Genomic DNA, 16,173 nt, shown 5'->3' on the forward strand with positions numbered 1-16,173 from the left:
CCCTGGCCGCCGTCAGCCGGGGGCCGCCCGGCCGCCAGTGTCCGCCCGAGCGCACCGACTGAATGGCACGCCAATTTCAGCACCGGTCAATGCCGCCAACATTTGTCGCTCCCCTATCGCCTGGTGGGAGTTTCATTGCAGTGCAATCCATTATGCAGCAGTCTGTCGCCGGTTTAATGGGAATCGGATGGCTGGCGCTCGGACAGCGGAGCGCAATACCTAATGGCCTGATGGGTCAGCTCGGGCGCCGTCAAAGCTTATCGGATTTTAACCGTGGAACTATCGGTTTTCTACATTGGTTCGGTTCCTTTGTCATAAATGCATACGCAGCTTTAGACTACCATACCTACGTCTTGGCATTGCATTATCCTCCAGTGTATACCACCAACCATAGTTATTGAATACTTCTTTTTTTGCGTCGTCATATAACAAGTTGACCCATTGTATAATGTAACAACTAATGTCAAAAAGTCAAAGAATTAAAACACTTCAACTCAATAAGTGTTGATTATATTTAGTATCGCATGGTCCTGCCTGGCCGGCTTCCTGATGTTTCTTCGAACTGGGGTGCGCACTGTTCACACGTTTGTTTTTATTAGGGTTGATACCTATATCTGAGTGGATAACGCATTAACTTGTATCACTTGCAGATTTGGGAATTTTCTTCGTTGAAGAGCCTCAGTCCGCGCTGGTATCGCCCGGTGAAGAGGTGGTACTCAGCTGCGCGACAAATCTGCCTGTCGACCAGCTAAGGTCAGCTGAATTAGTGATCTGCGCGCCGGAAAGTAAATCGTCCATAGACAGGCTGACACAGCAGCTCATGTAGAAATAACTAACAAAAATTGCGTTTGCGGCTATAGGTAGGTAGGTACTGAGAGTGCTGAGCAGTGAGCAGAACCTGTTTGTCAGTGCTGTTGCCTGACAGTACCGCTGTATTAGTCAGCTCAGGGTCTCGCCGTGTAGGGTGCCAAACACCGGCCAACGATCACCGAGGGGACGACCACAGTGCGGCATCTGCCAGATGTGCATACGACCTGGCACAGCTGATGGCGGTGCGTGACCGACTAAGCAACGACACCACATGGGAAGTAGCCGAGACTATCCGGCGCAGTCTTCCCGCCCATCTCATCCGCCGTCATAATCGGTCACGCCCCCTCAGCCCAACGGAAGCGGCACGTGGACCCCGGCCCGCACGCAGGACTCTCCAGTCCAGTCGGCCGACCGACCCGCCTAAATTACTAATCGGCGCCCTAAACATCCAGAGTATCAAACCCAAACTTCAAGAGCTGACGTGCGAACTCGATCGTCGCGGCTACGACGTAATGCTACTTTCCGAGACCTGGCTACGTCCGTCTACCCCGAAACGCCTCCTCGTCATTCCTGGCTACTCGCTCAGTCGCGTGGACCGTCCAGATGGCAGCGGTTATGGCGGTGTCGCCATCATCACTAAAAACAGCTTAAGATCAACGACACTGAAGATCCCGGGCAGCGGGTGCTCCGAGAGCAAGCTGGAGTCGCAGTGGGCGCTGCTCAAGCTGGACCAGGGCCGGCAGCTAATCATCTGCTCCCTGTATCGGCCACCCCGACACTCTGAGGCAGCCCTGCTCGCCGATTTCACGGACCTCGAGGCCCAGCTGCAGCGGATCCTCATCGATTACCCCAGTGTTCCGCTCGTTATCTGCGGCGACCTCAACTGTGATTTACTGAAGGAGCCCAATTTCCGCGCTAGTCAACACCTAAGCAGCTTCCTATCGAATTACTCGTTACATCAATTAGTAACAACTTGTACTTTCACCTCCGGCTCCCTCTTGGATGTATGTATCGTTAACAACCGTGAACTGGTGTGCGACACCCGTGTTGATTATTGTCACTTCAGTCCCCACAAATTCATTGATGTCATTCTCAATGTGCCGAAAGTGCGTCAAAAGCCCACTGTTATCTCATCTCGTTCTTTTAAGCGCCTAGATCACCCTGCACTGTATCAAGACCTACTCGATGTCGACTGGGATTATGTTTTCTCTGCCGAAACCGTCAGCGACAAGTGGAATGTTTTCTTGTCATTTTTCGTACCTGTTTTTGATGCCCATGCCCCAATTAAGCGTGTGTCTATCCGTAACCCGACCGCTCCTCCCGTCTCCGCCGCCACCCGTAACCTCATGTCTCAACGTCGCGCTGCGCTTCGCCATCTAGGCCGCAACTCGAGCGAGTATAGAGACCTTAACCGCTCAGTCCGGGCGGCAGTGCGTCGAGACCGGCGAGTAGAGCTGCGGAGGGAAATTGGGGAGCGGGGCCCTAACAAAGTTTGGCAATGCATCAGGTCAGTGGTAGCCGCGAAGAAGGACGGTCCTGATGTCCAACCCGATCTATCTGCTGATGATTTAAATTCTTTTTTTGTATCTGTCGGTCCTCGTGTCGCTGACGAGATCCGAGTCCAAAACGCTCCCACCGATTTGGATGTGCGTCTCACCCGTGTCGGCGCATGCGGTTTTCAACTTCGTGAGATATCACTGGGGGAGCTCGAGCAGATTATTTTCAACATGCGTAGCTCGAGTGCTTGCGGCTCCGACAACGTCTGCGTCCGCATGCTGAAAGTCGGATTTCCCGCTATTGGTGGTGTCATCTTGCATATTATTAACACCTGCTTAATCCTATCTGATATCCCTGACTCATGGAAACATTCCATAGTTCATCCACTGTTCAAGTCCGGTAACCCTTCAGACCCCGCAAACTTTCGACCCATATCCCTGGTTCCTGTAGTCATGAAAGTAGTTGAACGCATTGTCCATCAGCAGCTCTACGCCTATCTCTCTCATAATCACCTTCTGGCATCCTCACAGCACGGCTTCCGCCCTCGGCACTCCACGGAAACCGCGTTGCTGTCCGTCACTGAACACATTCTGGCCGCCACCGACAGAGGGGATCTGACAATGCTGTGCCTTCTCGATCTCAGTAAATGTTTTGACGTGATCGACCATGCTCTTCTGATGCAAAAACTGATGTTGCACGGCATCGAAATTTCCTGGTTCGCCGCCTATCTTCATGGGCACACTCAGAGCGTGTCATTGAAAGATGGATCCGGGCGTAGAGTACTGTCTCGACCTCTCTCGAATACCATGGGTGTCTTCCAGGGTTCTGCGTTAGGACCGCTTCTTTTCACCATTTTCTCTAACAACTTATCACTATACGCCGGCGACGCGGATGTGTTTCAGTATGCCGATGACACACAAGTATTGGTTAGTGGTCCAGCTCGGCACCTCGAAGCTCTCATCTCGCGCATGGAAGATTCGCTCGCGTCACTTAACGATTGGTTCTGCGCTAACGCCCTCAAAGTGAATGCAAGTAAAACACAGCTCATTGTATTTGGCAGTCGTCAAAAGCTACGCAAATTACCAGACTTTAGAGTATCATTCCGCGACGCAGCGCTGCAACCGTGCGCACAGGTGGGGAACCTTGGCGTCACTTTCGACTGCACTCTGTCATGGGACGCTCACATCTCCGAACTCTGCCGCCGGTGTACTGGTCTGTTGATTGGTCTCTCACACGCGCGCCACTGTCTCCCAGATGGCATCATTAGAATGCTCGTGACGGCACTCGTAGTATCGCGTATCCGGTACTGCCTGTCAGTTTATGGTAATGGGTCCCAAAAAATTTTTGATCGACTCCAAAAAATCCTTAACTTCGCCGCTAGAGTTATTTTCGGCCGACGTAAATTTGACCATGTCTCCGACCTGCGAACAAAACTCGGCTGGTTATCCACGCGCGGTATGGCCGATTACCAAACCCTTGTCATCGCACACAAAGCCATACAGTGTCGAGAACCCGAGGAGCTAGCAGCCCTGTTCGTTACTAACAGCGCTATCCGCGAGCGACAATCCAGACAAGATTACCTCTTCCATCTTCCGCGTCCGCGCCTGGAAACAGGCAAGCGGCGGTTCGGTTATCGAGCTGCAGCTCTGCTAAACAGCCTACCACCTCACCTGTCGCAGTTGCCTCCCGCCCGCTTTGCCCGCTCTGTTAAAGCCGCGATCGTGAACGGTGAATCAGCACGTCGCTGACCAACAGTATCGGGGTGGGTAAGAGGGACGAGGCTCTCCTGAATGTGTTTTGTTCTGTTTTGTCCGTGTTTTGACGTGAGTGAATGTGCAAATGTTATGAATGAATGATTAGATTAGTAACCGCGGATACGGATTCTGAGCAGTAATCGCCACGCATGTTGATTGTGGATCGCTCTTAAATGTAAATACAAATACAAATACAAATATTGGCTCCTCAGCTGGCTGCACAACTGGCGACCTCTACCCGCTGGTGACGGCGGCGCGGTGGAGCTCCAGCCCGGCCGGCTCCGGCTCCAGACCAAAGGGGAGCTGGGAGAGCACGGCCAACTCGACGGCGAGTACCGGGTCAGTTGTCGTAAACAGTACGTAGTATGTACGGTACCGGTACAGCCAAGCTTCCGACCTTACCTTTTTCTTCTCATCGGACTTCAGAGCACACACGTCCTTGGTAGAGTAACGGCTGTGTTCAGGGACACGTGTTTGCTCTGATATCTGCAATGAAAAGAAAAAGGTAAAATGCAAGCTTGCCGACTTTTCCAACAAAATTCCACAGCAATTGCCGGAAGACGTTTTTTTAACTATGCATGGATTACTGTTATGCGCTTTAGCGATGCAATTTCATCCATTTAATACGATGGCAGAGCTGCTTCTATTTAGCTAATTAAGCCGGCTGCGTCGTGTATACGAGTATGACGCACGATATAGCGGCATTATCAATTTGTTTGATCGTGTCATGTACCTATCTGTATAAACTGTAAAGTCATGATCATCGATCAGGCCTCCCCTGCCGCACTCTCCCAATCTGTCTCCATGTTCCGCCATCGGCAGTGTATGGCGTGGATGGCCCCGATTGGGTTGGCCTCTCTGCCGGCGGTGGTCACTGTGGCGCACCTGAGACAGTTCGTGGCGCGTCCAAACGCCACGGTCACAGCGCTGACCGGCGGCGCTGTCCTTCTGAGGTGCCCGCCGCCAGAGAGCGCCCCGCCGGCAGAGATTCGGTTCTACAGGGACGGAGAGGCGCTGCCCAGCGATGGAGGTAACGTAAACTAAATAGTGCCATTGAACGCTTTAAAGGGTTATGTCACAAGTTCTGTCAGGGTTATGTCATCGATACTTTATAATTATGGCTTACTACAATCACTTTTAATTATTTTCTTCGCTGTTAAGATGCCTGTGCTGGTTTGTCGCTCGGTTCATTTATCGGTGACCAATGTCCATGACTACATGTTTAGGTACCGATGGAGCTCTCGTTTCGTTCGATTGAGTCTGTTTTCATGACTCATCACTCGTTTCGAGTTTCGACCTGCCTGTGACCGGGACCTCATTTCACCGAGTCCCTTTAGTGACTCGGCCCCGTTTCCACCCTCTGACTGCGACAGACAGTCACCAGTTACTCTCTGGAGGTCGCCTGTTCATCTCAAACGTGAGCAGTACGCACGCAGGGACGTACTCCTGTGTGGCTACAAATTCACGTGTTAGACAGAAGACGTCAGCGCCATTCGTCACCCGACTTGTCGTCAGCAGCGGCGAGCAATGGCCGAAGAAACCACCGCGTATTGTGGTGTCTCCGGAGCCGGTGTACTGGGCGGCAGAGGGCGACACCGTCAGGTTAGAATTAAATAGAAAACTGCGCACTTGGTGGATGTTCATGCCGTTGAGTCATATTTAATCACTTCCTTTCCTTAGGTTTGAAAAATAACTGGCCTACCGCCTAACACTATTTGTCTGCGTTGTGCGTCGCCCGATGCGTTGCGGCACAGCATACCTTCAGGCGCTAACTGTTGCTGCCATCTAGCGGGAAAATACAAACTACGTGACGCCTGGTAGTGGGCGCTGGGCTTGTCCAAATCCTTGCCGATCGTGGCTGATGATTGATGTGTGCTTAGTGCTGGGTTTCATGGTGGGGACATTGGTCAATGATCAGGCCTGTAAGTATTTAGTTTATTACGTTTGACACTTGCTGGAGTAACTATACACTTGCCGATCCGTTCCACATTCCATTCGTTATATGTTCCACGCCCGACTAACCTGTCCCTTCGTCCCGTCCCGGCCAGGCTGGAGTGCGCGGCAGACGGCTGGCCGGTCCCGACGGTCACCTGGCGCCGGTCCACGCTCGGCGCGCGGTGGTCCGACCGCTACTCCCAGGGAGTCGCCGCTCTGACGATACAACATCTGAATGTCGAGGACGAGGGCACCTTCATTTGCGAGGCGGTCAGCGAGGCAGGCGCCGTCACCGCCGCCGCAGAGGTCAGGGTCGCTGGTGAGTGACAGAATTGGAATTTAAACGGTGGAAGACGTAAAAAAGATGAATTCTTAAAAAAATATTTACTTTCCAAACGCAATACGCTATTTATAAACGTCGAGTGGTAGACCTATGCATACCACTTTTAAAGAGGTCTTTGACCGAGTGAGAGAATATTGCGATCCATGCCCATCTCTTTAGTGTCGTAACTGTATATAACACACCCTCCGTCAAATTTGATTTTCATAAACCCCGCCTGTGCTTTCCTCTGGTCATTTACAGCACCTGTGTCTGTGTGGACGTCTCCCGCGGACCTGTCGGTGCCCGAGGGCGCCGCAGTCGAGTTGCTCTGCTCCGGTCGCGGCTGGCCGCCTCCAGAGCTGACCTGGGTCTTCAACGGCAGACCCGTGCCCTCTACCGAGCCAGACCCAGAGACGGAGACCGCTCGGGAGCCGGAGTCAGCACAGCAGCGGGAAACTGGGGCAGTATCGGGGCGGGAGCTGGAGACTGGTACAGAGCTGAAGTCTGGGGACGAGCAGGGAGTGCTGGCGGTGGCAGAGGGACACACCGCCGGGGCCCAGAGCGGGCGGAATCACGTGCGGAGACGTGCTCTGAAGTTCCGCGCGGTCCGACGACAGGACGCCGGCCTGTATCAGTGCTTCGGACACGGCGCCACTGGTGACGACAAGGCGGCAGTGCTGCTTAAGGTAGAAGGTATACTTAGGTAGTCGTGGCCCGTGGGGTTAATTTATATTTGAGTGTATTAATTACAGAATAAGCCGAAAGAAGCTCACTAACAGGGAACTAGGAAAAAGGTTTATTGTTTGTGTCGCTGATGTTAACATGTTTTCAAAGTTTTACCTGATTTTAGAAGCATCTGATAGAGTTACGTTGGTTGTTGAGTTTATTTTATGTCGATGTTATTATTTTACGTTTCCCTCCAAAAGTACCGTACTGAATTAGCATTATCCATAAATAAGTCCTTAACAGTTGAGTGGATTTAGTGACATATGCCTTCCATTTCTTAAAAATACATGTGTAAAAACCCATTGTATATTGTATGAGCCATGTCTCTACATCGCGACAGGTTATTCCGCAAAGGACGGTGTCGGAGGAGCGTCCGTCTGCGTCATTGGAGTCATTCAAGGATCGGCACGACACCAGTGACCGGCGGCCGACAGGTCAGGGATAAACGTTATGGATCAGTTGTTTCACTTCCTTTCATTTCTTCTCATGTATTTAGCAGCGCTCCACTAAACAGTGGCTTAAACCTCTTGTAATTTTTATCAGAACTGGATCTCCGCAAGACGTCCTAAAATACTCCGATGATTAGCAAAGTTCTGGTATATGGTTAACCCACAAATAACAGTAGTAGTTACTACTGTTATCTGTGGTTAACCTTATACGATGCTGCCTGGCAGACATTGACAGTTTCTTGATGAGTTTTGTTTTTGTAACGGTCGACTAGAATTCGCTTTCTATCCCCACCAAACCCGATCCTTCTCAACCATTCCGGCTTTTCCTACCCGTCTTAGTTCGGCCATAACGTAATAAATAAGTTATTTATTACACTATCTTATTCTATCCAGGCATCCCATCTTTACCCCTTGACGAACACTCCCGCTTCCTCTAACCCGCCGTCTACCCTCTGTCTCCCCCAGTCCTCCTGGTAAGTACCGCCCGGCGCCCCGGCCGACTACCTAACCCTCCGTCGAATCTCTGCCGCCCGCAGTCCTCCTGGTACCGCCCGGCGCCCCGGCCGTCTACCTTACCCTCCGTCCACCCTCTGCTGCCGCCCGCAGTCCTCCTGGTGCCGCCCGGCGCCCCGGCCGTCTACCTAACCCTCTGTCTACCCTCTGCCGCCCCGCAGTCCTCCTGGTACCGCCCGGCGCCCCGGCCGTCTACCTAACCCTCCGTCTACCCTGTGCCGCCCGCAGTCCTCCTGGTACCGCCCGGCGCCCCGGCCGACTACCTAACCCGCCGTCTACCGTCTGTCGCCCGCAGTCCTCCTGGTACCGCCCGGCGCCCCGGCCGTCTACCTAACCCTCCGTATACCCTCTGCCGCCCGCAGTCCTGATGGTACCGCCCGGCGCCCCGGCCGACTACCTAACCCTCCGTCTACCCTCTGCCGCCCCCAGTCCTCCTGGTACCGCCCGGCGCCCCGGCCGTCTACCTAACCTTCCGTCTACCCTCTGCCGCCCGCAGTCCTCTTGGTACCGCCCGGCGCCCCGGCCGTCTACCTAACCCTCCGTCCACCCTCTGCCGTCCGCAGTCCTCCTGGTACCGCCCGGCGCCCCGGCCGACTACCTAACCCTCCGTCTACCGTCTGCCGCCCCCAGTCCTCCTGGTACCGCCCGGCGCCCCGGCCGTCTACCGTCTGCCGCCCGCAGTCCTCCTGGTGCCGCCCGGCGCCCCGGCCGTGTACCCCATCTCCGAGTCGGCAGTCATGCTGCAGTGGCAGGTGCCTCCCAACGACGGGCTGGCCGTGCTCTTCTTCAAGATCCAGTACCGGCGCATGCCGCGCCGTAGGCACGGCTGGCACACAGTCGACTCGGACGTGCCGGGAACGGCCAGGTCGTTCGAGGTCAGCGGACTCAATCTGGGCGGTAGGTACAAGTAAGTCCTGGGTCCAGGGTCGACTGGAGGGGATTCGGGGATAATGGAAGGCGTTGTAATCGGTGAAGAGGGGAAGGGGAATGATTTAATGGGATGGTGTTTCCATAGACTTATCCATGAATTGGTGCAAACTGTAAATTACTGATTGCGGTTCGCAACTGTTATTTCACCCGTACTTGCTTTTGTCCTATCTCTCTCGGTACGAGCTTAGATATTTATCAAGTAGGTACAAATTAATGCCTTACCAAAGTGTTTTATTTTTTACATTTGATGCTACGTCTCGAAAAATACTTATCATCAATAAACGTTACCGTCACCTGCCTCCCAGGTTTCGCGTGCTGGCCGTGTACGAGAACAAGGACAACAAGCACGGGCCGAACTCTGGCACTGTGCGGATGGTTCGGCTGCTCGAGACGGCCCGTCCGCCGGGCTCGCCGACCATCTCCCAGCTGTGGCCTCTCAATAGCACGGCCATCCGCTGCTCGTGGTCCTACCACGACGTGCGAGCGGCACCCGTGCAGGGCTACTTCATACACTACCGGGACGCGGCGACCGCCGGCGGCTACTCAAAGGTAGGTGTCGAGTTTTGCTACTCTTGAGCCCAAACAAATGATCCCACGCGTATTTGCAAAAGTAATAAATAATGGATGCAATCATTCTGTTACTGAGGGGTAGTTTGCGGTGTACAGCTAAAACGCAAACCAGCGAGAACGATTAAAGACGAGTTTTCCCGTCCTGTGACTTTATCTTTGAACATGAACCATATCGTTATAAAACACCATTCGTAAAAGTTATGTTTTTCTATTTAAATTAGCCTGAGTTCTAGGATAATTTTGTATAAATGAAGGTTTGTATTCAGTGAACTGAAATTAGCAGCTATCTACGTGGACGTCTTGAGCCAGATGTAGCTACACCCAACCCTGCCCGTATCACTGACGGCTTCCTCCTCCGGTGACTGCGACGCCAGGTGACTGTGCTCGGCGAGACGACCAAGACTCACGTCCTGACAGCTCTGCAGCCGGCCACCGTCTACGAGGTCAAGGTGCAGGCCTTCAACAGGGCCGGCGGCGTGTCCACCTTCTCGCCCATAGTCACCCAGTCCACGAGAGGTGAGCGAGCGGAATCGGAGCGGTGCAGGCGTAGGTGTTTCAATTGCTGGGAAAGAACAAAGTGTCATCCCGTCTCCGCGCATAATTAACGCTATGTTGGCCCATGTTTTTTATGTGCCACTCGCAGATAATGATGGTATTCTTATGATAAAGTTTCGTCTTCTCCCACAAACTCATGATAATCTTTCTCGAGTTTTTTTTTTTCCAAACTTCTTCAAGTGAAAGATAAGCAGCATACCTATCTACCATCTGAAAGCATGATAATTTTCAGTTTGCTTACGTTCAAAGTATGACCCCATCGCCTGACTTCCCTCCCCCCCCCCCCCCAGCTCTTCCAGAAGCCTCCACGGACCGCTCTACCGTTTCCGGGGAGCACCCATCGTCGGGTGGTGGGCCGGACGGTGTCCCCACCAGTCTGGAGACGGTTGTCGGGGGAGTAAGCGGTGGGCTGCTGATACTGGTCGTAATTGTGGTCGTCGCCTGCCGGTGTCGCTCAGTCGCCGCGACGAAACGGAGAGGTGGGTCGGTATAACGGTGTACTGAAGGGTGAATATAGACGGGGAGAGACGGGGTAGGAGCTCGCTTTACGGAATTTGAGAATATTTAGGGCAAGACAATAGACATATATTATCAGCGGAACTGAGGAGTTTTGTCGGTAACCGCTGGTGAATGTTGGGCTGAAGGGGAAGGTGCAAAGGGTAGTGCAAATTCTGGGACGCATCTCTGCTTGCGAGATCTATGCGAAGAAAAATTTCGCATGAACCTTTGAAACATAAATCTATCGACTCTCCTTCGTAGAAACATTGCTACAGGAATGTGCTTCGTGTTCTTGTATTGGATAATGACTTGTTCACTGGTAACATTCATCGGTGAGCTATAAATAATCATTGTTTTCCTCACATACTTCAGCGGCGATGAAGGCCAGCGGCGACAGCCTACGGGAGGGCAACGTGATCCAGTCGCTGAGGGTTTCAGCAACGGGGTCTGAAAGCGGCCAGATGCTGGAGACCAATCCATCACTGAAGGTCAGGATCTGTTTGAAGTTTACCAGCTGCGATGCTTGGAGTTTGAGGATTTATCATCGTTTTCTCGCTTGGTCGGGTTGTTGAAACGTCTACCGCAACAGATCTCCAATTAATTTGAATGTGCTAGGACTGCTCAATAAGCTATATAGTATATATTATTTTTCTCCTTTTGAGTGGTGCCCTGAGCAGCTTGGCAATGATAGGACAAAGCAGTACACTGCTGTGATCTCGACTCGATCGATATTGTTGCTATGCTTATATCTTCTCACGCAATAGTGACGCGGGAGTTCTCTTCTGATCAAACGTGACATGCGGAACAGCCTACTTTTAGGCGTTCGTCAGTCGTGACATCTGGCGGCGAAAGTAAAAACTATTCAGTCCTGAACACCAAGCAATAGAGATGGCAAAATGTGGACCCGAGGACCCGGTCCAAAGAACCAGTCTGGACCCATATGGGTCCAGACCGGTTCCTGGAAATTTTCTGACGGGTCCAACTGGGTCCTACCAATTATCATAAACTATACATCTTGCACACTACACATTATTGCAAAATATGAAGTGAATGAAGTGAATGTTTCTTTACACACAGTAGCTCATGAGTATTCTCAGTGGGAAAAGGCTGTTTTACATTATGCACCTAATGATACCTACAAGTAATTTGTATTAATTGACTTTTTGGGAACGGGTCCAAATGGTTCCGATTCAAACTTAGACCGGGTCCGACTGGTTCCAGAAATGTCCAGTCGGGTCTGGTTCGAGTCTGGTTCCCAAAATTTTCATCTTTTGCCACCTCTACCAAGCAACGCTCTAGCATGGTTTAGCGGTGATGCGGCGATCAACTATGTTTTTTCGGTAATTTCAGGAGATATCCGCCGAGACGAAACTCACTGAGGAGTCTCCAGACGCAGAAACATCGAACAGAGGACACAGCAGGACCTTACCAGCTGCGCCGCTCAACAATAACAAATGCCGTCCCGGGAGACGGCGGCACAGTCCTCCGTCCGACTTACAATTAGGTGAGGAAACTGAGCATAATTGATGGTTGAGCAGTGAGCAGTGAGCACGCTGTAATGGACAGGTGCTTACCTATGTGTTTATACATTCATTTTTTCATTCATGTTTTTAGCAACTTTCCACTTTACAGCGGCTGTTTTAAAGTTACACGTCTTGTAAATAAAGAGGTGAGACATAAAACGAGATGATATAAACATGACCAAACGTGATACCTAAAACGAGGTGATCAAAAATATATGTGGGCTGAAACAATCTGAATGTATGTATTTATCGACTGATGTGTTTTATAAATTATAATATAAAGCCAAAAGACACCAAACTAATTATTACGACATAAAATGCTTTTTGAACGCAAACTTCTTTCAGTACAAGTGTTTGTACACAATTCAGGCGTTTAATCCATCGCTCCGAATGACTCTTGTCTAACGATGTATCGGCTTCTCTTGTGTTGCCAGGCATTGAAATGCAATCTCTGACAGAAAGACCAACAATATGTTGATCCGAGTCCAGGGAAAACGCCGAGCTGTGAGCTGATTCTTGACTCTTTCCCCGTGCGAACTCGCGGGAACCAATGCCTGAACAGATGGTATGTAACTGCATACAACTGCATACAATACCGTGATTTCATCGGAGGTTCATACAGCTGATTCGTTTGTTTTTATCGTGACGATTCAACGATAGTATCGTCGACTGTATTCATATGAATTGCACTTTGCAGGGTCTTTTCCGTCCATGTTTCTGTTTCTGACCTGCGGCTGCCACCCTGTGCTATGTAAGATAGGTTACTGCAGACTTGTAATGCTTACTACAAAGGGTACATAGTGTGGCTATACTTATAGTCATAACACAGTATTCAGCATTCACGATCCTGCAATACGTTAAGCTGGAACGTGCGCTGTTGCACGCTTCCCAGCATAAGTTTTAATGTTTTTACATTGCCTGTGCTCTAACACTATTCGTGAACAATTATAACGCATGTGTGCGATGATTACAATATTGCAATAAGAACTTATTAAATAATTAACTAAGTACATGCATCGGTGTAAGAAGCGGGCAAGAAACGTGCCGAAAGCATTAAATTTGTATTTACATCGTCAACCATCGGCTGTTTCAATCGTTGATTGGTAGTAATCTGGATAAAGAAAGGCTATTTCTTGATCGAAAACATTGCGGCGCACTATGCGATGCGATGACATATAACATGCGGTCACATAGAGAGCCCAGACCTGAATGTGACCGATGTATGTGTCCCCAGTCAGTCAAACATTTACTTGTTGAGTGCCCAACGTATGCCACCCATCGACAATTGATTGTACGGAAGTGCCTCCAATTGAATGTTCCACTTACCCTTAAAACTCTTCTGGGTGATCATCACCCGGACGTCATCGACGAGGTTTTCAGGTTTCTACGAGCTATCAACCTCTTCAAAAAGCTGTGACTGCAATGATATGCGCTGAACTAGTTGTGATTTTGGTGTTTTAAGTTATTTAAATGTGTAATTATTGGTTTATGTTGAGTTTGGCCGCCGATTGGCGAACCCCAGTCGCGACTGATGTGGAGGGCAGTGCCGCCGATTTGGCACATTGACGTGATCTCCTTCTGTTGTAATTTGCGTTGATTGTTCACTTTATCGTCGTCTCTCTGGTGTTTTGTGTTTCTGTGCTGTGGCTGGTCTTATGGACGTCCTCATGTGTGTAAACAGTCGTGCATTGTTTGGGGATGAGTGAATGGATATTGAATGTTGAATGAGAAGGATGCGTGAGTGGAGATACATCGGTGTGAGAGATGGATGCAGTCAGTGGATGAATGAAGGTTTGCTACTGTAGTTTTTTTTCTCGATTTCTCTTGGAAGTATACCTTCTTCTTTTGTTCAATCTGGCTCCTTTTTGTAGAAGTAGTCACATAGTTCCGAAGTAGAGGTTCGGTATGATCATGAACCCTCCAACGCATGTTGATAACTGAGTAAGGTACCAAGAGCAGACGTTGCCGGAAGATCTTTTTGAACTGGAATAGCTCACTGGACAGATGTGGTGTCAAGAACGTTATTGATTGAATGACTCAAGAACCGAAACTACCTTTTTATTTCTTATTTTTAAGTTTTAACCAGGTATATGTTAGATACTAACTTTACTAATTATACTCCACCGGTTATTTCCTGCCTGGACATTATCCAAAGCCCGCGTATATCCCCATGCTAAACCTATCATTTTCCTTCATCTGCTTAGTTTCCCTCTGAACGCTCTGAACCATCTGGCTGCAACCGACTGCAACATCAGACTCGATCGAGACAAGAGTGGCGCACTGATGACGACAACTATGGACGCTTGAGCCCAACGAGGCTATGCGCCCTAACCCAACAAGTACAAGTAAGTAGATGACATATAACATCTTATGTTCACAAGAACGAAACACTCGAGTAGCTCGTTTCTAATGAATATTTATTCAAATATGAAATATAAGCATAACCGTTGGCTATAAATGGCACTTAGTCGAACACGACATGACTGCGACCGCCCTTCTCGCGCGTATTCGAAAACGATCAACCTTTAGTCCTTACTAGAGGTACAGGTTTACGCGATAACTGTATGTTTTGATATGTATGATTAACGGATGCATTAGTTTGGGTGTAGATACTTGCATTTTTATTGGTATTATTTGTGAAGAACTGGGTAACTGCTTTTAATTAACTGTAAGTATGATAGTCATGCATGCGAGTTCTTCGAGCCCTCTGTAAGTTAGGATGTTATTCAATTCAACCCTACCCTACCCTACCCTACCCTACCCTACCCTACCCTACTCCTACCCTACCCTACCCTACCTACCCTACCTACCCTACCCTACCCTACCCTACCTAACTCTACCCTACCCTACCCTACCATACCCTACCCTAGTCCCTACCCTACCCTATCCTACCCTACCCTACCCTACCCTACCCTACCCTACCCTACCCTACACTACCCTACAATCCCCTACCCTACCCTATCCTACCCTACCCTACCCTACCCTAACTTACCCTACCCTAACCTTACACTACCCTACCCTACCCTACCCCTACCCCTACACTACCCTACCCTACCCTACTCTACCCTACCCTACCCTACCCTACCCTACAATCCCCTACCCTACCCTACCCCTACACTACCCTACCCTACCCTACTCTACCCTACCCTACAATCCCCTACCCTACCCTACCCTACCCTACAATCCCCTACCCTACCCTACCCTACCCTACCCTTCCCTACCCTACCCTACCCTACCCTACTCCTACCCTACCCTACCTACCCTACCTACCCTACCCTACCCTACCCTATACCCAGTGGCGGCGAAAGGTATTCTAGGATAGGGGTGCAAACGATATTGAAGCGCCCCTTCCCGCTGGGCGCCCCTTACCATGCCGATGGCCGTCCCTGCACTGGAAAATCAGTTTCGCCCCTATACAGGCGCCCATAGAAGTTTGCAGAGTGCTATTCCTGGTCATAATCATCTCCCCAGTAAAAAAAAAACGCAAAATACGCCCTAGCACTAGGGGTGTAACCGCCCATACGGACAGTGCAATTTTACAGGCCCCAATCTCGGACCTCCCTTAACATTCATATGTTGTAAACGGCAAACCGCCCCCGATAAATGTTACACAAACTAATTTCCTCTCGCATATCGGCCATCAGGCGCCCCTTTTTGTCGCATGGAGCCTGCAACGCTATAAGCCCTCATATGTTCGTGTTGGCGTTCGGAGGCTATCGCCTTCAAAGACGTCTCCATAAATGTTTCTTTTTCGTCCCACACACAGGCGCCCCTCTTTCGCATGCAGGCGCCCCTCTTCCGCATGGCGCGCTTCTCGAGTAGCTGCGCCCTCCTAGCATTTATCGCCTGGCAAGATTATATTCGACAGGGTCGGCAGCATCTGCCTTTGTTTCAGATAAGGATGCCCTCCACTCTTCAGCATATCAAAAGATACTTTTCCCACGTCATTGCCACCCTCTTCGTGTCACAAGTGCCTTTATCAGTTGTGGTGTCGCCTCGCACTGCTCAGCTTTATGGCTGCCGCACCTCTTAACTTCCTGCCTCCTCTACAGATTTTCCAGGCGCCCCTTTCCATAGCTTTAGGGTGCAGC

At 50.5% G+C, this 16,173-nt stretch overlaps 1 protein-coding gene across 1 annotated transcript; it reads left to right on the forward strand.

Annotated features, from left to right (window-relative positions):
- Window positions 1-1,322: 1,322 nt before the first annotated feature.
- Window positions 1,323-13,935, forward strand: LOC122374600 (interference hedgehog-like). Its single transcript, XM_043353428.1, has 14 exons — window positions 1,323-1,695; window positions 3,562-3,619; window positions 4,274-4,400; window positions 4,884-5,091; window positions 5,435-5,663; window positions 6,110-6,315; window positions 6,580-7,011; window positions 8,637-8,913; window positions 9,242-9,485; window positions 9,881-10,022; window positions 10,352-10,540; window positions 10,932-11,047; window positions 11,910-12,063; window positions 12,517-13,935. Exons 1-14 carry the CDS (start codon window positions 1,323-1,325, stop codon window positions 12,558-12,560), a joined length of 2,799 nt encoding a protein of 932 aa, XP_043209363.1. The 3' UTR covers window positions 12,561-13,935.
- Window positions 13,936-16,173: the final 2,238 nt, after the last annotated feature.

The sequence above is a fragment of the Amphibalanus amphitrite genome, unplaced genomic scaffold (genome assembly GCF_019059575.1).
Source record: "Amphibalanus amphitrite isolate SeventyFive unplaced genomic scaffold, NRLGWU_Aamphi_draft 001679F_arrow, whole genome shotgun sequence".
In the NCBI taxonomy this organism is placed as follows: domain Eukaryota; kingdom Metazoa; phylum Arthropoda; class Thecostraca; order Balanomorpha; family Balanidae; genus Amphibalanus; species Amphibalanus amphitrite.

Excerpts from the sequence above, each read along its gene's own strand:
- LOC122374600 (XM_043353428.1), top strand. The coding sequence starts at position 1,323 with ATGCTACTTTCCGAGACCTGGCTACGTCCGTCTACCCCGAAACGCCTC. Across the intron at positions 5,664-6,109 it reads GCAGAGGGCGACACCGTCAG|GCTGGAGTGCGCGGCAGACG; the intron begins GTTAGAATTAAA and ends CGTCCCGGCCAG. Across the intron at positions 9,486-9,880 it reads CCGCCGGCGGCTACTCAAAG|GTGACTGTGCTCGGCGAGAC; the intron begins GTAGGTGTCGAG and ends CTGCGACGCCAG.